Source organism: Sorex araneus, chromosome 5 (assembly GCF_027595985.1).
Source record: "Sorex araneus isolate mSorAra2 chromosome 5, mSorAra2.pri, whole genome shotgun sequence".
In the NCBI taxonomy this organism is placed as follows: Eukaryota; Metazoa; Chordata; class Mammalia; order Eulipotyphla; family Soricidae; genus Sorex; species Sorex araneus.
In genome coordinates this window covers 193,402,687-193,429,559 of record NC_073306.1, presented here as the reverse complement: position 1 = coordinate 193,429,559, position 26,873 = coordinate 193,402,687, and the positions used below count along the sequence as shown (strand labels likewise).

The following is a 26,873-nucleotide window of genomic DNA, read 5'->3' as shown; positions in this document are numbered from 1 at the left end:
GAGATATTGAATACATTTACTCACAAACCAGGTCATCTAGACTTTGAATTTTCTAGGTATTTGAAATGTGCTGATTGAGGAAATCATGTACTTGCTTTGGAAATAAGTTATATATTAACTTTCTTCTTTATTTATTGCTCAGACAAGAATATAAGCAAAGCCACAGGAAAAAGTTGTTTTCAAAAAAGCCTCACTTTCTGCCATAATGTCTAGGAAATGGATATCAACTCTTCTCCTGCTGGAGCTGGGTTATTACTTCGGTTGTGGGAGTTGTGGAAAAGTGCTGGTGTGGCCCACGGAATACAGCCACTGGATCAACATAAAGACGATCATCGAAGAACTCATCCAAAGAGGTCATGAGGTGGTTGTTCTGACATCTTCAGCTTCCATTCTTGTAGATCCCAACAAAACATCCACTATTAAGTTTGAGATGTACCCAACATCTTTGTCTAAGGATGATTTTGAGGGTATTTTCAAGAAACTCATCAGTTCATGGACATATGATATGCCAAAACAATCACTTTTTACATATTTTTCAAAAATGCAAGATGCGCTTTGGGAATATTTTGATAGTTTTCAACAGCTTTGTAAAGATGTAGTTTTCAACAAGAAACTAATGAAAAAACTACAGGAATCAAGATTTGATGTCGTTTTGGCAGATCCCGTTGGACCCTGTGGTGAGCTTCTAGCTGAAGTACTGAAAGCCCCTTTAGTGTACAGTCTCCGTTTCTCCTTTGGCTCTAAACATGAAAAGTATGCCGGAGGACTCCCACTCCCACCTTCCTATGTGCCAGTTGTTTTGTCACAATTAACTGACCATATGACATTCATGGAGAGAGTGAAAAATATGATTTATGTGCTATATTTTGACTTTTGGAGCCACAAGTTAAATGAGAAGAAATGGGATCAATTTTGTAGTGAAGTACTAGGTAAGTCAGATTTCACTTAATAAGATTTCTAAAATAGAATAAAACCTGGGAAAGTTTTGATGATTTATTATGTATTTCTAAATGCATAAAGATTTAGATTTTATATACTAATGTAATATCATATAAAATGTCTGTCATGCACAAATTATTATGGAAAGATTTCAAATTTAGTGTGAATGTTAGAGCATTATGTCCCATAGTTTCTAGCACATTCCACAGAGTGATACGAAACAAGTTTAATAATTGTACATGTCAAAATGTATAAATGTCCATTTTTATTTGTTTACTGGATGCCTTTTAATTTAGACACTTGAGACTCTTGGGGATGTTGGGTAGAGATATATAAGCTTCAAGAAAAATTATAAACTTACTTCAACAATAAAATTATTTCATTTAGAAGCAAAGGAAAAGCAAAGCTGCAGAGTGCATTCATGGAAAGATCCAGAGTCTCACTCCTGGACATGGGTAAAACTTCCCCATATAATTTAGAGGGCTCTCTCAATTCGGAGAGAGAAATAAAGATCACCAACTCCTAAAAGAATGCATGGTCCATTTTGTCCTGGTTTTTGTTAGTTCACCACTGCAGGACATGCTCTTTTGAGTGCCATAAACAGTACACTCGATTTCTTGCTTCTGATGCAGAGCAGTGCCAAGAGGATACTCCTGGGTCTGTACTAAGGAATTACTCTGAAGTGCTCGGGGACCATATGGGGCTGCATGAATAGAAACTGGTTGTCTATATTCAAGACAAGTGCCTATCCTATAACTCTGTTCCTGATTCATAAACAGTTTTAAAAGGAGATTTACTGATTATTTTTTTAATTTTTTTCTATTTTATCTTATATTAAAAGATGTGACAACATGCTTCGAACATTTAAATTCTATGCGTGGATTACAGTTGCATCACAAGCAACTATAATCTACAATACATTTTATGGTAGATGACATGAAATTAAAACTTAAATGTATCTAGATAATTTGCATCAACAAACCACAAGTGATATTGTACCTTTGACTCTGTTGTAGAAAGATCATGGCAGAAAATTTCTTGGGATATTCACATTCCTTTTTTTCATTACCTTTACATTTATGACTTATTTTGTTGTTGTTGTTGTTTTGTTTTGTTATCTTTCAGGAAGACCCTCTACGTTATCTGAGCTAAGGGGGAATGCTGACTTCTGGCTCATTAGAACATACTGGGATTTTCAGTTTCCTCACCCAATCTTACCAAATTTTGAGTTTGTTGGAGGACTGCACTGCAAGCCTGCCAAGCCCCTACCCAAAGTAAGCCTGGTCCTGTTTTTTCTTTTTACTTTAAATTTCATCTTCAGAAATCAAGCAAAGGGGCTGGAGTGATAGCACAGTGAGTACAGTGTTTGCCCTGCACGCTGCTGGCATGGGTTCAATTCCCAGCATCCCATATGATTCCCCGAGCACTTCGAGGAGTAATTCCTGAGTGCAAAGCCAGGAGTAACCCTTGAGCATTGCAGGTGTGACCCAAAAACAAAACAAAAAAAAACAAAACAAAACAGAAATCAAGCAAAAAGAAAAGTTTATTTTAAAAAATAAGTCAGCGCTGTAGCACTGTCTTCCCTTGTTCATCTATTTGCTCAAGCAGGCACCAGTAACGTCATTTGCTCAAGTGGCCACCAGTAATGTCTCCATTGTGAGACTTGTTTTTACTAACTTAGCATATCAAATATGCCACGGTTAAAAATAAATCTACAACAAAATTGTTTGAAACAAAATATCAATTTTATTTGCCCTTTCCTATTCAAAAACCCTTCATTTGAGTCCCTAGGATTTTACACAGACTATTACCCTTTGAGTGGCTATTTTCAGCCATGGAAGAAGGCTGTAGCAACCCTCAAAACAAGCCTATATGGGGCTGGAGTGATAGCACAGCAGGTAGGGCATTTACCATTCACGCGGCCGACTAAGGTTCGATTCCCAGCATCCCATATGGTCCCCCAGCACTGCCAGGAGTAATTCCTGAGTGCAGTGCCAGGAGTAACCTCTGTGCACAGCTGGGTGTGTCCCAAAAAGCCAAAAAAAAAAAGCCTATAGAACATGGCTTTTAACATCTTATGGAATTCAAGACAATACAAGGGTTAAGTTACTGGACATAGAGGTAAATAGATAAAAATATAGATATATAGATTTATATATAAAGATTTTAATCATGTTGTAATAGAAAAGACTTATAATTTTTCTATGTTTAAAAACTGCCCATCATATAACATGCCAAGAAGATGACTTTTGAATGCAAAGGATGAGAAGATTTGTGATGGAAAGAAAAAAACCTAATATGATCTGAAATGAAACCAATTATTTTTTTTCTTCACTATTCGGCCCACACCCCATGCTGCTTCAGGTATACTCCTGACTCTGCACTAAGGAATTTCTCCTGGTGGTGCTCAGGGAAACATATGGGATGCCGGGAATTGAACCTGGTCAGCCACATGCAAGATACATGCCGTATCCGCTGTGCTATCATTCCAGCTATAAAAACATTCTGTTAAGATATAATTTAAAATCAGTATCCATTAAAAAAAATTATAAATTTTAAGATTGGTCTACTTTGGATTGGCAGCAACATAAAACTGAGATTGCATTCAAGATATTATTACCTTAAAATAAGAGCTTAAATATAAAATTCTAATAGCCTTAAAGCATATATCCTGATGATCCTAGTGAAATTCTGCATGATCCTTCTCTCTTCTCTTCTAATTACCTAACACACACATCATGGATTTGTAAGTTTATTGTGAACATCATGGGTGGTGGACTTTTGACCTTGAAAATGGTCAAAAAAGAGACCTTGAAAAGTCTCTCAGTGGTACATGCATTCAGATATTTAGGGGAGCAGACAGCAAGGACACCCATAAGCTGCTTTTCTATTGAAGCCAAACCCAATATGAACCCTGTACCACACAGAATCACTGTCTCCTGAGTGTTGTCTGGAGTGACCTCTGAATAGAGAGCCAATAGCAATCTCTGAATACAACCCCTGACCACTGAAGCTGACCTTGAGGATGGCGCAAAACCCGTCGAAACATACAGAAACAAGTCTGGCTGGCCATTTCCCAACCAGGTAATATATCAGGTGTTGAAAATGACCAAGAAGTCATGTCATGAACACACACAAGCATCCATGGACCTGACTAGACAACCGTGAGAGGATTAGACAACCATGAGAGGATTTTTTTCAGTCTGAAACTTACCAGCAGCCGTAGATGTGAGAAAAGTGTCTGACTGTCACACCCAGGCAGGGGTAGGTTTAAGAGCAAATGAATAGGATTCAATCCCATCTGGCACTAAAGTAGTATTCAAGAACATTTTGTGTCGCAAGAGTTGGAGGAGGCCAAGCAGAAAGACATGGTTCAGCATGTCAGCTATATGTGCTCTTCTGAGAGCCAATCTAGATGCTGTCCAACCATAATGGTGTGCCTCTTAGGAGTTCTCATGGGCAGCTTCAAGAAGCGGTGACCCCCAATGAGCATGCTGAAGGGATTTGATCAGGAGTATGTGGATTCCACTCGGTGGTGGTACTTACTGAGACCTGCAGCCTCTCTGGAATGCAGCAGCAGAAAGAGGAACTTAGAGATCCACACCTACATAGTAAAAATCGAATGCATTACAAAACTTTCACACAGAATCACAACCCCTAAACCATGTGAGGCCACGATAGGAATTAGAGGCCTTTGCAGTCTTCAGAGAGGACACGTGCAGGAGCGTTTTGTGCTTAGCACAGTGACTTACTTGCTGTTAGTCACATGACCTTTGGCAGAAGCTAATCTGCTCTACTACTAATACAGCAGCTTTAATATTTGTCTATACCCTCACAGAAAGCTTATCTCTTTTTCTTGGATAGGGGGAGCTGTGTTCAGCTATTTACTATAGAGATCATTTCATTGGAATGAAATACACAATAGAGGCTTTAGTAGTTCACCAGGATTTTTTCAACCAAAAATTCCAAGCTTCTATATAAACTAATGACTTTTACACTTATTTAGGCTGCAGGGACAGGAGAAGGAAGAGTGAAATGGAAATTATTGCCCTGTTTTACAGATTCTAATATTAGAAAATAAAATAAGATTTTAAAATTATTTTTCTACATATTATTTGCAAAATAAAAGGCGAATATAGTTAGCACCACTGATGGAGTATGTTTGAAAACTTTCCTGTAGCCAGAAATGGTATGTGATTCATGCTCAATTAAACAGTATGCATACTCCTTTAAAAATTAAAGCAGAAGGGGCAGGAGATGCAGGACAGAGGCAGAGGTGAATGCTTCACATGCCCGAACCCTGGATCAATCACCAACAACACATAATGCTGAATATCTCTGAGGGCAGCCCTGGAGGACCTTGAGCATCTCCTGCTAATTCTCTGAAGTCTTTAGAAGCACAGGTGGGGCAGTTCATGTCACTCTTCACATGGCAGAGCACTTCCAGACGCCCTTGCATTGAACTGCTGTCCACATTGGCAAAAGATCATTCTGAAAAACTCCTGGTCTCCTCAGCACCATGTGAGAGAACATGCCTTCCCAAGGTGAAAATTTAACTCCCTTTGCCTCAGTGATTTTATTCTTGGGTCCGTACCTAAGAACACAAGCTCATTCATGAAAAATATATGACACATCCCCTTTGCATGGATAGGGGAATGAACATTATCAAGATGGCGATAGTGCCCAAAGCACTATACAAATTTAATGCAGTCCCTATCAGGATACCCATGACATTTTTCAAAGAAATAGACAAAACACTCTTGAAATTTATATGGAACAATAATCCCCCACGAATAGCTAAAGCAATCCTTGGGAAAAGGGAGATGGGTGGCATCATCTTCCCCATCCTCAAACACTACTACAAAGCAGCAGTAATTAAAACAACATAGTATTGGGATAAAAACAGACCTGCAGACCAATGGAACAAGTTGAATATTCTGTCACAGAACCCCAAATCTATGGCCACTTAATCTTTGACAAAAGAGCAAGAAATGCAAAGTAGAGCAAGGAAAGCCTCTTCAGCAAGTGGTGCTGGGAAAACTGGATAGCTACCTGCAAAAAAATGAACTCTTACCTCTGTCTAATGCCATGCACAAAAGTCAGATAAAAGTGGATAAAAGACCTCAATATCAAACATGGATATATAAGGTTCACAGAAGAAAATGTAGGCAGAACTCTCCATGACACTGAAGCTAAAAGCATCTTTAAGGATGAAGCAGCACTGCCCATGCAAGTGGAAGCAAACATAAACAAATGGGACTACATCAAACTAAGAAGCTTCTGCACTTCAGAAGATACAGTAACCAAAATACAAAAAGAGTCCACAGAATGGGAAAGAATATTTACCCAATGCCCATCTGATAAGGGATTAATATCCATAATATCCAAGACACTAGTAGAATTGTATAAGAAAAAACCTCCAACCCCATTAAAAAATGGGGAGAAGAAATAAACAGAAGTTTCCTCAAAAAAGAAATATAAATGGCCGAAAGGCACATGAAAAATATGCTCCACATCGCTAGTCATCAGGGAGATGCAAATCAAAACAACAATGAGATAACATCTCAAACCACAGAGACTGGCAAACATTCAAAAGAACAAAAGCAACCAGTGCTGGCATGGATGTGGGGAAAAGAGATGCTCCTTGACTGTTGGTGGGAATGCCGACTGGTCCAGCCTTTCTGGAAAACAATATAGACAGTCCTGCAAAAACTAGAAATTGTGCTTCCATGTGATCCCGCATTACCACTTCTGGGAATATATCCTGAGGATGCAAAAAAGCACAGTAGAAATGACATCTGTACCTATATATTCATTGCAGCACTGTTCACAATAGCCAAAATCTGGAAACAATCCGAGTGCCCTAAAGCAGATAACTGGTCAAAGAAACTTTGGGACATCTACACAATGGAATACTATGCAGCTGTTAGGAGAGATAAAGTCATGAAATTTGCTTATAAATGGATAGGCATGGAGAGTATAATGCTAAGTGTAATGATTCAGAAAGAGAGGGACAGACATAGAAGGACTGCATTCATTTGTGGAGTATAAAATAACATCACATGAGGCTGACACCTAAGGACAGTAGATACAAGAGCCAGGCTGATTGCCCCATTGCTGGAAGACTGCTTCATGAGCAAAGAGGAGAAGGCAGATGGAATAGAGAAGGGAATCACTAAGAAAAATGATGGCTGAAGTAAAGAGTTAGGATGAAAGATGCATGCCGAAATTAGATAATGGACCAAGCATGATGACCTCTCAGTGTCTGTGTTGCAAGCCATAATGCCCAAAAGTAGAGAGGAGTGTGGGGAATATTGTCTGCCTTAGAGGCAGAAGGACGGTGGGAAAGGGAGGGTATACCTGGGATACTGGTGGTTGGGAATGTGCACTGGTGGAGGGATGGGTGTTTGATCATTGTGAGATTGTAACCCAAACATGAGAAAGCTTGTAACTATCTCACAGTAATTCAATAAAATTTAAATTTTTTTAAAATATATATATGTGCACACCTATATTCACAGCTGCTTTATTCACGATACTCAGTTTTGGGAAACTGTGTGATGACAACAAACTCTTGAAAATTGTAAACATAAGTGAGGTTCTCATGTGGTGGCTGAGAAGCTGGTGAAAGAGGATTGAGGGACAACCCTGAAGTGACACTGGGGAAGTGGTAGAAGGTCTCAGGCACTTTGACAGAAATGAAGGACAGCAACGTTACATGCCTAAAAGCATAAATGCAGTATTGCAATTATGTTAAATCATCAGAAAGATAATAATGTCTACAATGCTTATCATATGTGTGTATTTTGCAAAAATTTTAAATATCTCTTTTACTCTAATAAAAACATTAAGATGTTTTATTTGTGTACTTTTATGTAGAACACCTTTAGATATCATTGTATGTGTTGCCAGGTTTGAACAAAGAGCCCCAAATCTGGATGCCAAGTGCTCTATCCCTGAGTCACAACTCTGGCCCAATAACGTGTGACATGGTCTTGCTCCCCATGGAGGAGAAAATTCTTTCTTCCTAGGAAATGGAAGAGTTTGTTCAGAGCTCTGGAGAAAATGGCATTGTGGTGTTTACTCTGGGGTCAATGGTCAGTAACATGCCTGAAGAGAGAGCCAATGTGATTGCATCAGCCCTCTCCCGGATTCCACAAAAGGTTAGAATTAAAAAAAGTACTAATACTGTGTTAAATTTGCAATTGTAGATTATGGTTTATAAAAGATAATTGCATATTTAGGGTTTATCAACCTGTATAGTGTCTAAATTGGAGTGATGGATTGCATGTATCTATCCAGTTTTCCCAGTACCATTTGTTGAATAGGCTTTCTTGGCTCTACTTTCCATTTCTTGCTTCTTTGTCAAAAATTAAGTAATCATGTGCTTAAGTGTCTGTGTCAGTATATTCACCACTATTCCATTGGTCTGCAGGTCTGTTTCTACTGCAACACCACTGTTTTTGTTACTACTGCTTTTCAGTGCAGCTCGAAGTTGGGAAAGGTGATGCCACCCATCTTCTGTTTCCCAGGGATTGTTTTAGCTATTCATGGGGGGTTATTGTTACACATGAATTTCAGCAGTGTTTTGTCTATTTCTTTGAAAAATGCCATGGGTATCTTTATAGGGACCACAATGAATCTGTAAAATGCTTTGGTGTGTTTCTATTTTGATGATGCTAATCCTTTCGATCCATGAAAAGGTGATATATCTCCATTTCCTCCTGCCCTCTTTTATTTCTCAAGTGGTGTTTTGCAGTTTTCTTTGTTCAGGTCATTCACCTCTTTAGATAAGATGATTCTGAGGTACTTGATTTTCTGAGGCATTATTATGAACAAGATGTGTTTTTTAATATCCTTTTCTTCTTCATTACTTGTACATAGGAAGGTCATGGGCTTTTGGGTACTGATTTGGTAACCTGCCACTTTACTATACAAACCAATTATTTCTAGGAGCTTTTTTGTAGATTCTTAAGGATTTTCTAAGTATAGTATCAGGGCTTTGCAAACCATGATAGGTTGACTTCTTCCTTTCCTATCTGGATGCCCTTGATATCTTTTTCTTGCCTAACTGCTTTGGCAAGTACTTCTAGCTGTATATTGAATAGAAGTGGCCAGAGTGGGAAACCTTGTCTTGGCCATGCTCTTAGAGGACAGCTCTTAGTTTTTTCCCCAGTGAGAATAATGCTTGCTGTGGGCTGTGGTAGATGGCTTTGACTATACTGAGGACAGCTCCTTCAACTCCTGCTTTGTGGAATTTTGATCATAAATGGGTGATAGCTGTTGTCAAGTGCTGTTTCTGCCTTGATATGATAATATGCTTTTTATCTTTTCTTTTATTGATATGATGCATTTTGCTGATTGACTTGCAAATATTAAACCATGCTTTCATTCCTGGGGCAAATCCTACTTGGTCGTTATGTATAATCTTTCTGATGAGTCTTTGGATTCTATATCCCAGTATTTTGTTGAGGATCTTTGTATCTGGATCTTTGTAACAGGAATATAGGCTTGTAATTCTCTTTTTGTGTGATCACTGTCTGCTTTTTGTATCAGGGTGATAGTAAGCTCATAGAAACTGTTTGGAGTGTTTCTGTTTTGATAATTTCCTGGCGAAGCTGGAACGGGATTGGGAGTAGGTCCTCTTTTTTTCTTTTTACTATTTGAGGGGGGCGATTATGTGCTCTTTAAAAGTTTGGAAGAATTCACTAGTGAATCCATCTGGACCAGGATTTTTGCCTTGGAGGAGACTTTTGACTGCTATTTTAATTTCCTCCATAGTGATGGGACAGTTCAGGTATTCCTAATCTTCTTAGGTCAGTCTTATGAGATAATAGGAGTCCAGGAAACTATCCATTTCATTAAGGTTCTCTTGTTTCATAAAGATTCTCAAAGTAATCTCAGATGATACTTTAAATACCTGCGGTTTCTGTGTGATGCCCCCTCTTTCATGTCTCAATTTGTTTATTAGGATTCTTTCTTTCTCTGTGTGTCTTGCTAGTAGTTTATCGGTCTTGTTTTTTCTCATTTTACCAACTCTTGGCTTCATTAATCTTTTGTATTGTATTTGATGCTTCCAGCTCATTAATTTCTGCTCTAAATTTTATTATTTCCTGCTTCCTGTCTGTTTGGGGCTGCGTTTGTTGTAATTTTCCAAGATCTTAAGCTGTAAGGTTAAATTACTTATGTAGGCTTGTCTTTCTTTTGAAGAAATGCTTTCAGAGCTATAAACTTTATTGTTAAAACTGGTTTTGCTGTGTCCCCTAAGTTCTGGTAACCCATGTCTTCATTTTTTTTTGTTTTCAGGAATCTTTTGATTTGCTCTAAGTCAATGGTTGTTCAATAGTGGGCTATTTAATTTCAGATATTTAGTCTGATTCTCCATCTCTATGTGACTCACTTATATTTTCAGCGCATTGTGGTATTAAAAGATCCTTGCTATATTGTGTATCCCTTAAATTTTTTAGAGCTACATTTTGTGCTCCAGCGTATAGTCTCTCTTGGAGAATGTCCCTTGTGCATTGGAGAAGAATGTGTATTCAGCTTTTGGGGGATTAAATCCCCCCACACACACACACACACATACAAAGCCCTTCTTCCACTTCTTTCCACAAATAAAGTATGTCCTTTCTGAGCTTTAGTCTGATTGATCTATTGAGAAGTGACGAAGTGGCATTTAAATCTCAAACTGTGGCATTGTGTTACTATCAATGTCTCTTTTCAACTCGATGATCAGTTTTTCTAAGTATTTTATTGATCTCTCATTAGTTGCATATATATTTAGGACTGTGAGTTCTTCCTGATCAACAGATCCCACGATCATTTAGAAATGACCTTCCTTGTCTTGATATAGTTCTTTCTTAACCTCTGTATTCATTTTATTGTTGAAGATCTGGAGTGAACAAAAGCATAACATGGAGATTGGCAATTTCTAAATTTTAATTCAGATTGTGAGGAATACTGGGAAATGTCCAGATCAGAATCTATTGCTATGGATACAGAGAAGGTTGTTGTACATACTATAGAATTGAAGAAACGATAGTGGTACTTTTTGCTATGTGCAGAAGTGCTAATGGTCAGTGGGGAAATAAACTCGATAATCTTACATTTCTTTTCACTATGCATTCCATTTTTAGAGCCGATATTCATTCCTTTCCGATATTTCTGCAATTTTAAGCTGTAAAAATTATAAAATATCAGCCAGAATATAGAAAAACTTACTTCCTTAAGGTTTTTCTGATAAAGATCCTCATATTAGAGAGCCGCACTAGCTAACATTTTCCAAAATGTGCATGATTATTTAAAAATTATTGATTAAATTATTATTTACTCTAGTGAGCAATTGATGTTATGCAGCAATCTTTATTCAATCCTAAAGTATTGGTTGATAATGAAATAGTGAGTCAGATCTGATAATGATATAAGTAAATTCCTTTACTGAATAGTTATTTAAAAATCAAGCAATAATGAACGGTCAGTAAATTTCAATAATGATAAAGAAATATACCTATACCTTAAAATTTTTTGCTATCTCAATAAATTTTTAAGGTCTAAAATTTCATAAATGCATTAATTGATTTTTATAACCACATTACTTGATGTATCAATGTGAAGCATATTATATTTATATTTTCTTGATATAACCTAATCGCTGTGCATGCTTTTCTATTATAACTGTGTTCTAGCAGTATTTACTCTAACCACTTCTTTCCCTTTTAAAGTACCTTCTGTAGAAGGATTATAAATTTCACCAAACCATCTTTTGTCGTCTTAGCATTAAAACATGCAAATTCATCATTTAAAGTGTAACTAGTTGATTGACACCTTTGTCTTAACGTTTATAGGTCATCTGGAGGTTTGAGGGCAAGAAGCCTGAAACTTTAGGGGCAAATACTCAGCTGTACAAATGGATCCCACAGAATGACCTTCTTGGTAAGATTCTGGAACACACACACTGAAACAAGAATAAATCCTCCTGGAGTGACATCCATTCACAAGAAATGAAAATTACCACACATAGCAACAAAAATCGATCGACAAAATTTAACTAACATATTTATTTTTCCAGGTCTACAGTGGGAGGGTGATACGTACTACTTGGCATTTTCTAATGTTTATTTCCTTCTGGCCCCATCAAGGTATCACATTTTAGATGGCATTGTTTTCCACAGACAAGTTTTCTTTAATACTGAATTAAGTCTTTCTTCTAGTTCTATCTCCGGTTTCAATTCTTTCCTCTTCCTTGGGGGTCTTCATCACAATTGAAGCCACTTATTTTCTGCTAATGACTCTACTTCCTCTAGAAAAATGTCCATGGTATCTTTCATGAAATGAACATGTCATGAGAAATACGTCATCTTTCCTTTCCTCTAATTGCAGTATATTTCCTGGATACCTTAGACTTTCTATCCTGGACAAAGTTGCTTTACTATTCCTCTTAAGGAAGACAATGATAATTTTAATTTTCATCCTTTCGTTGCCCTCAAAATTATAAAATATCATCACTCCTTATATAGTCTTGCCAACATTTACTAAAACAAACAAAAATCCATACTTTTTAATATTTTCAAAGAATAAAGCAAGAATGCAAGGAAATGCAAAAGCTGCAGGGTGATAAGAGTTGGAATACTTAAGTTGTGTTTTCAATGATCTGAGTGGGATTCCTGGCATCACAGGGTCCCAGAGTCACATTTGTGTCAGTCCTCTGTGCCCCAGGCCAGCAGCCTTGCATCACCTGCCACTATATCTAACCCTCCCTGTCTGGACAATATCTCTGGAATAAAGGGCCCCTCTAAGATGAGGACGGCTACAAAAAACCATCATTCTTTTCTCAGTAACTGTGGTGTAATACAGTAAGAGGTGGCAGTATGAGGAAAGGTCCTAAAAGCAAGGTCTTATATGCTATTAATAAAACATTCACAGGATTTAAAAAACTTGAGCTACTCTGTATTTCCCAGGTTTGTGAAGAAAAAGATGTCCTTCATTTAAACACTTGGGCCTCCTAGTTATAAGGAACAAGAGAAAAGAAACTACTTTGGGAGCCAGAGGGATAATACAGCTGATAGGGTGATTTTCCTTGTACACTTCCAGCCCATGTTTGATCCTCTGCACCCCATATGGTCTCTCAGCCACAACATGAGTCATTCCTGAGCGCCGAGTCAGGAACAAGTTCTGAATGCTGCCTGGAATTGCCCTAAAATCAAAACACTTATTCTTATTTGATAAGTAAAATAAAAGATAAAAAAATAAAATGACTTTCCATGATATACACCTGAAATTCATATGCAATATTATAATGCCTGTCACTTCAAATATAAAAATGATCAAATACCTGAAAATTCTAAATAGGGACTTTGTAATAAAACAATATATATAAGGAAGCACAGTTCCATAGGTGACTCATATACAAAGGTAATTCATATAAACGTCACTTTCTGTAAGAAATAGCAGTTCCTTTGTGTATATTATTTTTTTTTAATTTATTTATTTTTAATTAGAGAATCACCGTGAGGGTACAGTTACAGATTTATACACTTTTGTGCTTATACTTCCCTCATACAAAGTTCGGGAACCCATCCCTTCACCAGTGCCCATTCTCCACCACCCGTAAACCCAGTGTCCCTCCCACCCTCCCCAATCCCATCTCCCCCCCACCCCACCCTGCCACTGTGGCAGGGCATTCCCTTCTGTTCTCTCTCTCTAATTAGCTGTTGTGGTTTGCAATGAAGGTGTTGAGTGGCCGCTGTGCTCAGTCTCTAGCCCTCATTCAGCCCGCAACTCCCTTCCCCCACATGGCCTTCGACTACAATGTAGTTGGTGATCGCTTCTCTGAGTTGACCTTTCCCCGGAACGTGAGGCCAGCCTCGAAGCCATGGAGTCAACCTCCTGGTACTTATTTCTACAGTTCTTGGGTGATAGTCTCCCACTCTGTTATTCTATATACCATAGATGAGTGCAATCTTTCTATGTCTGTCTCTCTCTTTCTGACTCATTTCACTCAGCATGAAACTTTTCATGCCCATCCACTTAACTACAAAATTCTTGACCTCCTTTTTTCTAACAGCTGCATAGTATTCCATTGTATAGATGTACCAAAGTTTCCTCAACCAGTCATCCGTTCTGGGGCATTCGGGTTTTTTCCAGATTCTGGCTATTGTAAACAGTGCTGCGATGAACATACATGTGCAGATGTTGTTTCGATTGTACTTTTTTGCCTCTCTGGGATATATTCCCAGCAGTGGTATTGCTGGGTCAAATGGGAATTCAATATCTAATTTTTTGAGAATCGTCCAAATTGTTTTCCAGAAGGGCTGAACCAGTCGGCATTCCCACCAGCAGTGAAGAAGGGTCCCTTTCTCCCCACATCCTCTCCAACAGCGGTTGCTTTTGTTCTTTTGGATGTGTGCTAGTCTCTGTGGTGTGAGGTGGTATCTCATGGTTGTTTTGATCTGCATCTCTCTGATGATTAGTGATGCAGAGCACTTTTCATGTGCCTTTTGGCCATTCGTATTTCTTCCTTGGTAAAGTTTCTGTTCATTTCTTCGCCCCATTTTTTGATGGGGTTGGATGTTTTCTTCTTGTAGAGTTCAACCAGTGCTTTATATACCCTTGATATCAACCCCTTATCTGATGGGTATTGTGTAAATATCCTTTCCCATTCTGTGGATAGTCTTTGGATTCTGGTCAATGTATCTCTTGCGGTGCAGAAGCTTTTTAGTTTAATGTAGTCCCATTTGTTGATCTCTGTTTTTACTAGATTGCTTAGTTCCGTGCCACCTTTGAAGATACCTTTATCTTCAATATCGTGGAGGGTTTCGCCGACATTGTCTTCAATGTACCTTATGGTTTGTGGTCTAATGTTGAGGTCTTTAATCCATTTTGATCTGACTTTGTGCATGGTGTCAGGTCAAGGTCTAAACCCATTTTTTTGCATGTGGTTGTCCAGTTGTGCCAGCACCATTTGTTAAAGAGGCTTTCCTTGCTCCACTTCACATCTCTTGCTCCCTTATCAAAGATTAGATGGTCATACATTTGGGGTTGTGTGTAGGGATATTCCACCCTGTTCCATTGGTCTACGGCTCTGCCTTTGTTCCAGTACCATGCTGTTTTAATTGTTACTGCTTTGTAGTAAAGTTTGAGGTTGGGGATGGTGATGCCTCCCATCATCTTTTTCCCAAGAATTGTTTTAGCTATCCTTGGACGTTTGTTATTCCATATGAATTTTAGGATTGCTTGATCCATTTCTTTGAAGAGTGTCATGGGTATATTTATAGGGATCGCATTGAATCTGTATAATGCTTTAGGGAGTATTGCCATTTTGACAACATTGATTCTCCCTATCCACGAGCAGGGTATATGTTTCCATTTCCTCATGTCCTCTTTGATTTCATGGAGTAGCGTTATGTAGTTTTCTTTGTAAAGGTCTTTTACTTCCTTGGTTAAGCTGATTCCGAGGTACTTGATTTTCTGGGGCACGATTGTGAATGGGATTGCTTTTTTCATGTCCCTTTCCTCTGCCTCATTGTTTGCATATATGAAGGCCATGGATTTTTGGGTATTGATTTTGTAGCCTGCAACTTTACTGTATAAGTCTATTGTTTCTAAGAGTTTCTTAGTGGAGGTTTTAGGCTTCTCTAGATATAGTATCATGTCGTCTGCAAATAGTGAGAGTTTGATTTCTTCCCTTCCTATCTGGATGCCCTTAATCTCTTTTTCTTGTCTAATAGCTATCGCAAGTACTTCCAGTACTATATTGAAGAGGAGTGGTGAGAGTGGGCATCCTTGTCTTGTGCCTGATCTCAGAGGAAAGGCCCTTAGTTTTTCCCCGTTGAGGATAATGCTTGCCGTAGGCTTGTGATAGATGGCTTCGACTATCTTGAGGAAAGTTCCTCCAAACCCCATTTTGGCGAGGGTTTTCATCATGAAAGGATGTTGGATCTTGTCAAATGCTTTCTCTGCATCTATTGATATGATCATATGGTTTTTATCTTTACTTTTGTTGATATGCTGGGTTATGTTGATTGATTTCCGAATGTTAAACCATCCTTGCATCCCTGGGATGAATCCCACTTGGTCGTGATGTATGATCTTTTTGATGAGTTGTTGGATCCTATTTGCCAGTATTTTGTTGAGGATCTTCGCATCGGTGTTCATCAGGGATATTGGTCTGTAATTTTCTTTCTTAGTGGTGTCTTTGTTTGCTTTTGGTATTAGGGAGATGTGTGCTTCATAGAAACTGTTTGGGAGATTTCCTGTTTTTTCAATTTCCTGGAAAAGTTTGAGGAAAACAGGCAGCAGGTCTTCTTTAAATGTTTGGAAGAATTCGCCAGTGAAGCCATCTGGGCCTGGGCTTTTGTTTTTGGGGAGGTTTTTAATCACAGCTTCAATTTCCTTAACATTGATGGGTCTATTCAGGTATTCCAAGTCTTCTTTGTTCAGTCTTGGGAGATTGTAAGAATCGAGGAATCCATCCATTTCTTTTAGGTTCTCCTGCTTTGTGGCATATAGACTTTCGAAGTAGTCTCTAATGATCTTTTGAATCTCACTGGTTTCTGTTATGATGTCCCCCTTTTCATTTCTGATTCGATTTATTAGGGTTCTTTCTCTTTCTTTCTTTGTGAGTCTTGCTAGCGGTTTATCAATCTTGTTTATTTTCTCGAAGAACCAGCTCTTTGTTTCATTGATCTTTCGGATTGTCTTTTTGGTTTCCATGTCATTAATTTCTGCTCTAATTTTTATTATTTCTTTCCTTCGATCTGGTTTGGGTTCCCTTTTCTGGTCCTTTTCTAAGGTCTTGAGTCGTGAAGTCAAGCTGTCTATGTGGGCCCTTTCTTCCTTCCTGAGGAATGCTTGGAGAGCTATAAATTTTCCCCTTAACACGACTTTAGCTGTGTCCCATAGGTTTTGGCAGCTCGTGTCTTCATTCTCATTTGTTTCTAAGTATTTTTTGATTTCTTCCTTGATTTCCTTCCTGACCCACTCATTGTTCAACATTGAATTGTTTAATTTCCAAGTGTTTGACTTGATTCTCCGTGTCAGTGAGTGGTTAGCTTCTATCTTCAGCGCATCGTGGTCTGAAAAGATGGTTGATACAATTTCTATTTTTCCGATTCTATTGAGGTATGTTCTGGGGCCCAGTACATGGTCTATTTTAGAAAATGTTCCGTGTGCACTGGAAAAGAATGTGTATTCTTTCTTTTGGGGGTGTAAGGCCCTGTATAGGTCTATTAGGCCTCTCTCTTCAATTTCTTCTTTCAGAGTCAGTGTTTCCTTGTTGAGTTTTGTTCTTGTCGATCTATCTAGAGGCGATAAGGCCATATTGAAGTCTCCGACTACTATTGTGCTGTTAGTGATGTCCTCTTTGAAGTCTGCTAGGAGTTGTTTTAAATATTTAGCTGGTCGCTCATTAGGTGCATATATGTTTAAGAGTGTGATTTCTTCCTGTTGAACATATCCCTTGATAAACAGAAAATGACCTTCGCTGTCCCTTTTAATCTTTTTCAACCTGAAATCTATGTTGTCGGATATTAGGATGGCCACTCCAGCTTTTTTACGGGAGTTGTTTACTTGCAGGATTGTTTTCCATCCTTTGACTTTGAGTCTATGTTTACTCTGTTTGTTCAGGTGTGTTTCTTGCAGGCAGCAGAATGATGGGTTTAATTTCCGGATCCATTTAGCCACTCTGTGTCTCTTGATGGGTGCATTTAGGCCGTTGACGTTGAGAGAGATTATTGTGATAGGATTTTGTGTCATATTTCTGTGGTGTTTGTTGTTTTTATGTGGCTCCACCTTGTCTTACAGTAGCCCCTTTAGACCTTCTTTCAAGTTTGGTTTTGAGTCTATGAAGGACCTGAGCTGTTGTTTATCCGAGAAGTAGTGTATGGTTCCTTCGAGTTTGAGTGAGAGTTTAGCCAGATAAAGTATTCTTGGTGAGGCATTCATTTCATTGAGTCTTTTCACTATGTCCCACCATTGTCTTCGGGCTCGGAGGGTTTCCTCTGACAGGTCTGCTGTAAATCTGAGGAGTGCTCCTTTGTATGTAATTTCCTTCTTTGACCTTGCTGCTTGCAGAATTGTGTCTCTATCCATAGCATCCGTCATTCTGACTATGATATGCCTTGGAGTCTTTTTATTCGGGTCTCTTTTTGCTGGTACTCTTCGGACTCCTTGTATCTGGATGCCTGCCTTCTCCAGCTCTGGGAATTTCTTAGCAATGATGTCTTTGACTGTGTTTTTTTCATTGGGGTTACTTCCCTGTGGTTCTGGTACTCCAATGATTCTTATGTTGTTTCTCTTGAAGTCATCCCCCAGGGCTCTGATTCGCTCTATAGCCATTTTGAGGTCTTTGGCCATGATTTGTTGTTGTCTATAAGTTTTCTGCAGCTCATCTTCGAGGTCGCTGATTCTTTCTTCAGCTGTAGTCATTCTACTGTTGAAGGCATCTAGTGAGATTTTTATTTCATCTACCGATTCCTTTATTGTGAGATTTCCGTTCGAAGATTTGAAATTTCTGCTCTCATTTCTGCTCTCATTTCTTCCTGAATTTTCTTGGTAGACCGTTCCAGCGCTTCATTCATCTCCTCCCTTAGTTTATTGGATGTCTGTTCCATGGTTGCTTGGAGTAGGTCGACTCTCCTCCAGATCTGCTCTCTAAATTGTTTATCTGAGAGGTCATAGATGTGAGTAGCCCCCATTGATGTTTCTGGAATTTTTTCTTCTCCCTCTCTTGGTGGAGGGGATTTTCGCTGCTTCTTCATATTGTTACGGAAGTATAGAGTTGGAGCTCTGTAGTTATTTGTTCCTTTTTCCTTCTTGTGGAAAGAGTTTTTTCTGATCGTGCTAAACTTCCCTTATTAACTGAGAGCTTTTATAGTGTCAGACTAAGCTAATGGCTATTTTGTGTGTTAGAGATCGCAAAAGTGAATTTTCAAAAACATACAAGTACTGATTGAGCTGAGGTAACAAAGAATAACTGCGGCCGCGTTAGCGTTGGCCGCTCTGAGAGGAGGCCACGCCCACTTTTAGACCACGCACACTAACATACAGGACACGCCCCCAGTGTCTTCCTGCGAGGGCGGGCCGCAGTTAGGGGGCCCGGGGAGGAGCCGGGGCGCAGAGGACACAGGCTGGGGCGGCTGGAAGGTCTCGGGGAGTCCAGGCGGCGGGAAGCGGGGCGCGGGAGGGCGTGGCCGAGGGTCCGGGAAGGTACCTGAGAGGGCGGGCCGCAGTTAGGGGGCCCGGGGAGGAGCCGGGGCGCAGAGGACACGGGCTGGGGCGGCTGGAAGCCTTTGTGTATATTATTAAAGAAGTGAAGTCACAGAGACCCAGAACACACAACTTGATTGCACACACAAGACCAGATCCTAGAGCTCGCTCAAAGTGACAGTAATGCAGAGGCAAGAGAAGCCCTCACACAGCCAAGCCAAAAGGATAAAAAAGAAAGAAAGAAGAAACTAATTTGTTTGTCCTGAATTCAGACTTGGCACTATACCATCTCTCTCTTCCCAAATTTTTTTTCGTAATAGCTATGTACAAGCCTTCCTTTAAAATGCAGTGGGTCATGACGATAGTATGGTGGAAAGTTAAATTGTCTTCATGTGACTGACCTTGGTTTCATCACTGCATCCCAAAAGGTTCCCTGTGCACTGCCAGGAGTAATCCAGAGACAGCCTGCAGTGTCCCAAATACCAAAGCAAACAAATAAACCAGAAATCACATCATCTGCATACAAAATCACATGATGCAATGGTACCATTTCAAGTACCAGTATAAGAGAGTTACTTATTGTGAAAGTGCTGTTGAATACAATGCAACATTGCAATATAGAAGACTTTGTAGTGAATTTCTAACTTCTTAAAATTCACTCGATTGTAGGTCATCCCAAAACCAAAGCTTTCATCACTCATGGTGGGACCAACGGCATCTATGAGGCAATTTACCACGGGGTGCCTATGGTGGGCATTCCCCTGTTTTTGGATCAGCCCGATAACATCGCTCATATGCAGGCCAAGGGGGCAGCTGTCAGGGTGGACTTTGAAACAATGTCAAGCTCAGATTTGCTCAATGCATTGAAGACAGTCATCAATGATCCTTCGTGAGTATCACAACATTTTAACAAATAATACCTATACACAGGAACTTTTGCCAATACATATTTATGTCATTTAAAAGATTAAATGTGCAATGAATAAGATGATGAAGCCCATCTTACTAACATTATCAACCATTTCTTTAATAGTTCTATTCACCCATTAAGTTATAATGTAACAGATTACTTTTCAAGTTTGCAGCTTAATGATCAACTTCAGAATCACTATAAAACAATTTAACAATCTACTAATCTAGAATACTTTAGGCAAGAATGGTTACTAAAATAAATGCAAATATTTCATAATGATAAATAACCTTCTTCATAAGGGACAATTGTCTCTGGTAACAAAAGGCTAGTTGCTAAAAACACAACCAATGTGTAATCATTAGTCATTAGAGAAAACATTAAATGAATTGTCAATAATATAAGATTTGCCAGAAAAATGACATTTTTCCTAAAACTTTTTTGCAGAACACAGTTTGAGATCGTAACCTAGATGATATAAAATAATTGAGAACATAATTTATTTCAAATATTCATACATGAACTATAAGCCAAGATACAGTTAATGAGGAAAATACGCATGATATACAGTATATTTTCTTAATCAAGTCAGCTAACTGAATTTCAAAGTATCAGGATGAGAACAAAATAAAGCATATTTATCCTATACTCCTTCTTCAATGTACAATAGTTATAAGCTGAAAAATTCCTATTAAACACTAAAATGCCAGTGAAAGACACCCAAATATACTGCTGTATCCATGGTCCTAAGACATCAGCTTCATTTTAGGGGTGAAGTTATAAGCCCTAAAGGGAACATTTCCGAAATCTCACTTCTCTCAATGTGCCCTTTGGGGCTCTTCCTTAGGTATAAGGAGAAGGCCATGAAACTAAGGGCAATTCAACGAGATCAGCCAGTGAAGCCTCTGGACAGGGCGGCCTTCTGGATCGAGTTCGTCATGCGCCACAAAGGAGCCAAACATCTGCGGCCCGCCTCCCACGGCCTCACCCTGCTCCAGTACCACTCTCTGGACGTGATCGGCTTCCTGCTGGCCTGCGTGGCAGCTGCCCTGTGGCTCATCACCCAATGCTGCCTGTGCTGTTGCCGGCTGTTTTCTAAAGCAGGGAAGAAGGAAAAGAGGCACTAGTTGCATCTGAGGCCCAAAGCTGCTCTCTCTCACAGGCAGGACCCTCCAGTTTATTCCCAGAAAGAAGCTCAAAGGCCTGGATTCATTTCTCCTCTGACAAAAAAAATACACTTTTCTGGTTTAATTTCTTATTTTGAAATTTGCTTGTCAATTATTAACTACCAGTTAGATTGCTAAATATGTCATGCCAAGAAAAAAATAAAGATAAGTTAAATAAAATTTTTCTGTGTTACATGTTATTGGGTAACATTAGGTTGTCCTTTGACCTCCCTCAGGTTCATTCAGCTACTCTCACAACAGTGCCCTTGAAGCACACCCGTTTCCATCAGGAACTAATAATCTTATATTGCTTTTCTCTTTCCTTCATGTCACCTCCATGGTTTAGCAATGTCCTTTCTGTATAGACACAAGAAGACAGTTGATGCTATGCTGTGTAACATGGGAATTAATTGACTCCAAAATAATATTTACTCCTGGGCATCCATATTTACTTGACTTAAACCTCAGCTGCCCTTTGTTCCTAGCACTCCAAAATCAGGGTCCCCGACAAAGGCACTGGATGGACCTAGGGAAAGCTGCAAGCTACCCTGGCATAGAAAGGAGAAAGAAAAAGACTAGGTGACAATGATGACTGGAAGTAGAGGACTATGTGACTACTATGAGACAAGTAAGAAGATATAACGAAGTGGAAGACTTCGAGGTCTGTGTGGAGGCTAGGATGATAGAACTATGATGATGGGGAATACAACCAAAACTAAGACTTCTTTGTGCAGTATGGGGAGAGATCGCACTAGGCTGGGGAGGAGAGAGATAAAAACTGACTGACCACCTGCCTGGGGCCCAGACCCTGTTTCTCCATTCCCTCGTCTGTCCATCTGCTGTTGCCATGGACCAGCCTGGGAAAGCAGCTCTTGGTCAATGAAAGTTCACATCCCACGTGTCCCAACCCTTACCCCCACGCCTTTTTGTTTGAAACTCACAATATGTATTGAGGTATATAATTCAATTTATAAAAAAAATAACTATAGAAATTACTGCAATAAATTTCAATTTCAAAATTCACTATGTGCAGATAAGCAATTTTAAACTATTATTAAAGGTATTATATACAATATTATTGCACATGACTCTGTATTACTTTCGATATCATGTATACTGTTTCATGTGTGTAATAACACTATTGTGTACTCAATATAAAAAGGGAATATTCTACCCTCATTTTCGATTTACATACGTAGTTGTGAGTTTTACTGTCCTATGCGTACAGTGTTCTGGGGAAGTGACAAAGAAATTTTACACAGATGCTATCAATGTCTCCTCTGGGCAGGGATGCTTTATCAGTGATTGATGCTAATGGCTGGGAAAAGATAATAAACTAAGGCTGCATTTTTAGAAAGTTGTTTTCCATTGAACAGTAAACATCCTGTCACTCAGAGACCAACAGGCTTCATGAGGACAGAGTTGCATGTCCTTCTCCTTCACTGGGCCCCAGTTCTTCCTGTCCCTCTCAGCTGTTTATCAGTTTCCAGAGACAAAGGACTGGCTTCGCTCCTGTGTCCTGGTTTCTGCTCCTAGGCTCCATCAATGTTCTGGAGTTGCAGAGAGCCAGACAATGACAAATCAGCAGAGGATTATTCAAACAAAAATGCCTTAGGAGAGAGCATGGACCTGTAAGGGCAGTCCACTCTGTTCTCTAAGACCTGCATCCAGCAACGATCTGTGGAGTGAAAAAGGAAGGAGCTTGCAAGTGCTGGGACATGCAGCCTTGGTTATCTGTCGTCTCCTGGCAGAAGGCAGAAGTGAAGTCAGGTGGGAAGGAGGTGCACGACCTTCAAACTCTGCTCTGGCACTTTCAAACTCGGCCCTCTCTTAAAAAGAGCTAATAATCCCTGGGGCCAAAGTCCAGGTAAGAACTAGTAAGGTCAGGTTGATAAAAGCTTCTTGCTAAAAGACTCCTTGTTATTAAAATGTAATCCAGGGCTGGAGCAATAGTGTAGTGGGTACAGCGTTTGCCTTGCACATGGCCAACCTGGGTTCGATCCTCAGCATCCCGTATGGTCCCTCAAGCACCACTTGGAGTAATTCCTGAGTGTAAAGCCAGGAGTAATCTAACCCGTGAGCATCGCCAGGTGTGATCCAAAAAAGCAAAAATTAATTAATTAAGTAAGTAAGTAAGTAATTAAAAGCACAGCGGGTAGTGCATTAGCCTTGCATGCAGCTGAGCCAGGTTCAATTTCTCCGTCCCTCACAGAGAGCCTGGAAAGCTACCAAGAGTACCCCGCCCACATGGCAAAGCCTGGCAAGCTACCCATGACGTATTTGATATGCTAAAAACAGTAACAGCAACTCTCACAATGGAGACATTACTGGTATCTGCTCGAGCAAACCGATGAGCAACAGGATGACCATGATACAGTAACACAGTGATGTTTAAAAGTATAAAATAATGCACATGCTTCTGTTTGAGGGGTTACTAATGATGTTTGACATGTGTGTGTTTCTGCGAGTGTGAAGAAAATAGTTTGTTCAAAAGACATTTAGTTACCTGAGGGGGGGAAAAGGAAATATATGTGCTCAAGAGAGAACACAGATTCTCCAGAATTCAAAAAGCAGAGAAAACAAAGAAGAAATCCCAATGGTTGAAAGGCACATGAGAAAATGCTCTACATCACTAATCATCAGGATGATGCAAAACAACAATGAGATATCATCTCACACACAGCGACTGGCCCACATCCAAAAGACAAAAGTAAATGGTGTTGGCGCAGATGTGGGGAGAAAGGGATTCTCCTTCACTGCTGGTGGGAATGCCAATTGGTTCAGCATTCTGTTTGGAAAACAGTAAGGATGATTCTCAAAAAATTAGAACTTGAGCTCCCATTTGACCCAGCAATACCACTCCTAGGAATATATCCCAGAGAAGCAAAAAGGTATAGTCGAAAGGACATCTGCACTCCTATGTTCATTGCTGCACTGTTTACAATAGCCAAAATCTGGAAAAATACCAGAGTGCCCAAGAACGGATGACTGGCTAAAGAAACTTGGTACATCCACACAATGGACATTGTGGATATTGGATGGATATTGATTTGGCATATTTTTCATCTATTTTATGCAGCTGTTAGAAAAGATGAAGTCATGAGATTTGCATATAAGTGGATCAACATGGAAAGTATCATGTTAAGTGAAATGAGTCAGAAACAGAGGGACAGGCATAAAAAGATTGCACTCATCTGTGGAATATAAAGTAACAGAATGGGAGACTAACACCCGAGAGTAGTAGAAATAAGGACCTAGAGGCCTTCTCCACGGCTTGGAAACTGGCCTCACACGCTGGAGAAAAAAGCAGCTCAGATAGAGAAGGGAACATCAAGTAAAGGATGTTGGGAGGACCCATTGGGGCTGAAAGATGCGTGCCAAAAGTAGACCATAACCGAACAAGATGGCCACTCAATATCTCTATTGCAAACTATGACACCCAAAAGGAGAGGGAGCCAAAGGTAATGCTCCACCAAAGGCAGTACGGGGTTCTGGGGACGTGGTAGGGGTGGTGGAAGGGCTGCTGAGACCATTGGTGGTAGAAAATGGGTACTGGTGGAGGGATGGGTACTAGATCATTGTATGACCGAAACGCAGGCATGAAAGTTTGTAAGCCTGTAAGTAAGTGTAACTCATGGTGACTCACAAATAAAAAAAATTTAATAAAGCAGAGAAAAAAATAGAAAAATGATTCTCCATAGATATTAAAAATGAAATATATGATTCTTATAAATAGTACAAGTTATACATTATCTTTGGGGAGGGGGAACTCCAAACAATAATACAGAGTTATTTGTTGAAATATTGAATGCAATCAAAGTAAAGAGAAAGGAAAATGAAATTTATCAGCTACATAGGTGGGGAGATGGTCTGGGGGGAGGGGGAGGTGGGGAGGTGGTGTGGAGGTTTACTGTGGTTCTTGGTGGTAGAATATGTGCACTGGTGAAGGGATGGGTGTTTGAGCATTGTGTAACTGAGACTTGAGCCTGAAAGTTTTGTAACTTTCCCCATGGTGATTCAATAAAAAAGTAAATAAATAAAATTAAAGTGATTGTATTTAATATGTTTTAACCCAACTTAAATCTTTAAACTAGCTTTTCTCCCAAGCAAATATCTACTTCAAATATGCATCTTACAGCACTGATGATGAGAACAATTGCATACAACAAAAATTCTCTACAAATAAATTAAAAATTTTACCTAGGTAATTTAAATAAAGATACTTTAAACACCTATGGCAAAACTCACAGAAAATAGTAAGAAAGAAGTAGAAGTTATAGAACAAATTTTAATAGAGGCCAGAAAGACACGTTGGTGGGGTGCTGACTATGCATAAGCTGAACCAATTCAATCCCAGCACCCCATATGATCCCCAAGTCTATCAGGATTGCTCCCTGAGCACAGTCAAGAGTGAGCCCTAAGAACTTCAGGTAAGTCCCCCTAAAATAAATGAAAGTTACTATATGCAATGAAATTCAAATGTTTACGTAGAATATTTCCCATTTCTTTCACTAGGAAGCCCTGAATCTATATTGTATCTCAGCTTATTACCTTCTTATGGTAATTTCTGGTAACACAATTTTATAAAACATAGTCTCATTTTAGCTTCTTTCAGATAACCTAGGTCTTTATTTTTCTTGAAAAATAAAAAGCCTTTTAGCTGATAAAAAAAAAGATCGGTGCATTATAGTCATACTGCCCTTATCCATGAACATAATTTGAATGCATCCACATATGACCTTTATGAACATTGAAGAACATGTTTTTATTCACTGTTGTTGTTTTATCAAAGGGACACACCAGTTGTTACAGAACCTGTACTCTGGCAGATATTTGAAGACCTTCAATGGTTGCAGGGATCGAACTCAGCGGAGCTGGGGGCATGACAGACACCTTGCCTGCAGTGTGATTTTTTCTGTCGACGATATGTGTTCTCATGTGTACAGGGAAGCCACAATTGGTAATTATCACTCTGCTTCTCTGCTGTTTTCTCCTCACTCTGCCCAGACTGAAGACCTGTGTCTTCAGGTGGGTACCAGACTGACATGGCAGCCACACAGAGGGAGAGAGTCCTTTGGGGGTTTTACACTGAGGATATAAAGCCAGCCACTATGTACCCATGACTTGAGATGGAGACAGAAAAATCCTGCTACTTACAAGGCAGCCAATGATAAATCCCAAACTTGAGTACATACCAAAGCAATCCTTTACAAACTTTGATTACATACATAGGAGTGGATTTCTGTGATTTAGAAATACTGATACCTTTCATAGATTTCATCGCTTCAGACCCAATTCATATTAATAAAGTAGGGGTGCTCCTATTGCCCACAAATCTATCCTCTGTCCTTTTAACATAAAGCACTCAAAAAGTTTTGTTCTTAATTGTGAGATAAGATTTTACAGTCTTAAATTGCATTTCACTTATATTCAGACCTGATGTGCAATATTTTTCTGTGCCCTTTGACCTATATATTTCAGTTTTGGAGATTGCATATTTAAAGAAAACTGTGTTGTTCAGAGAACATTTATGGAGTTACTCTGCAAATCATATGGCACCTGAGCCAAACCGGGCCATTGTCAACAGTCAAGTGGTTAGTTGCATGCAGTCAACCCAAGTTTTATCCCCAGCATGGACTCTGGTCCCCCTAGCA

The 26,873-nt window shown here is 39.3% G+C and overlaps 1 protein-coding gene across 1 annotated transcript; it reads left to right on the top strand.

Annotated features, from left to right (window-relative positions):
• Positions 1 to 205: 205 nt before the first annotated feature.
• Positions 206 to 21,180, top strand: LOC129405044 (UDP-glucuronosyltransferase 2B31-like). Its single transcript, XM_055140005.1, has 6 exons — positions 206 to 929; positions 2,065 to 2,213; positions 7,971 to 8,102; positions 11,784 to 11,871; positions 19,813 to 20,032; positions 20,901 to 21,180. Exons 1-6 carry the CDS (start codon positions 206 to 208, stop codon positions 21,178 to 21,180), a joined length of 1,593 nt encoding a protein of 530 aa, XP_054995980.1.
• Positions 21,181 to 26,873: the final 5,693 nt, after the last annotated feature.

Coding starts and splice junctions, on each gene's coding strand:
- LOC129405044 (XM_055140005.1), top strand. CDS start 206: ATGTCTAGGAAATGGATATCAACTCTTCTCCTGCTGGAGCTGGGTTAT. Junction 930..2,064: donor ATTTTGTAGTGAAGTACTAG/GTAAGTCAGATT, acceptor GTTATCTTTCAG/GAAGACCCTCTACGTTATCT. Junction 20,033..20,900: donor ACAGTCATCAATGATCCTTC/GTGAGTATCACA, acceptor GCTCTTCCTTAG/GTATAAGGAGAAGGCCATGA.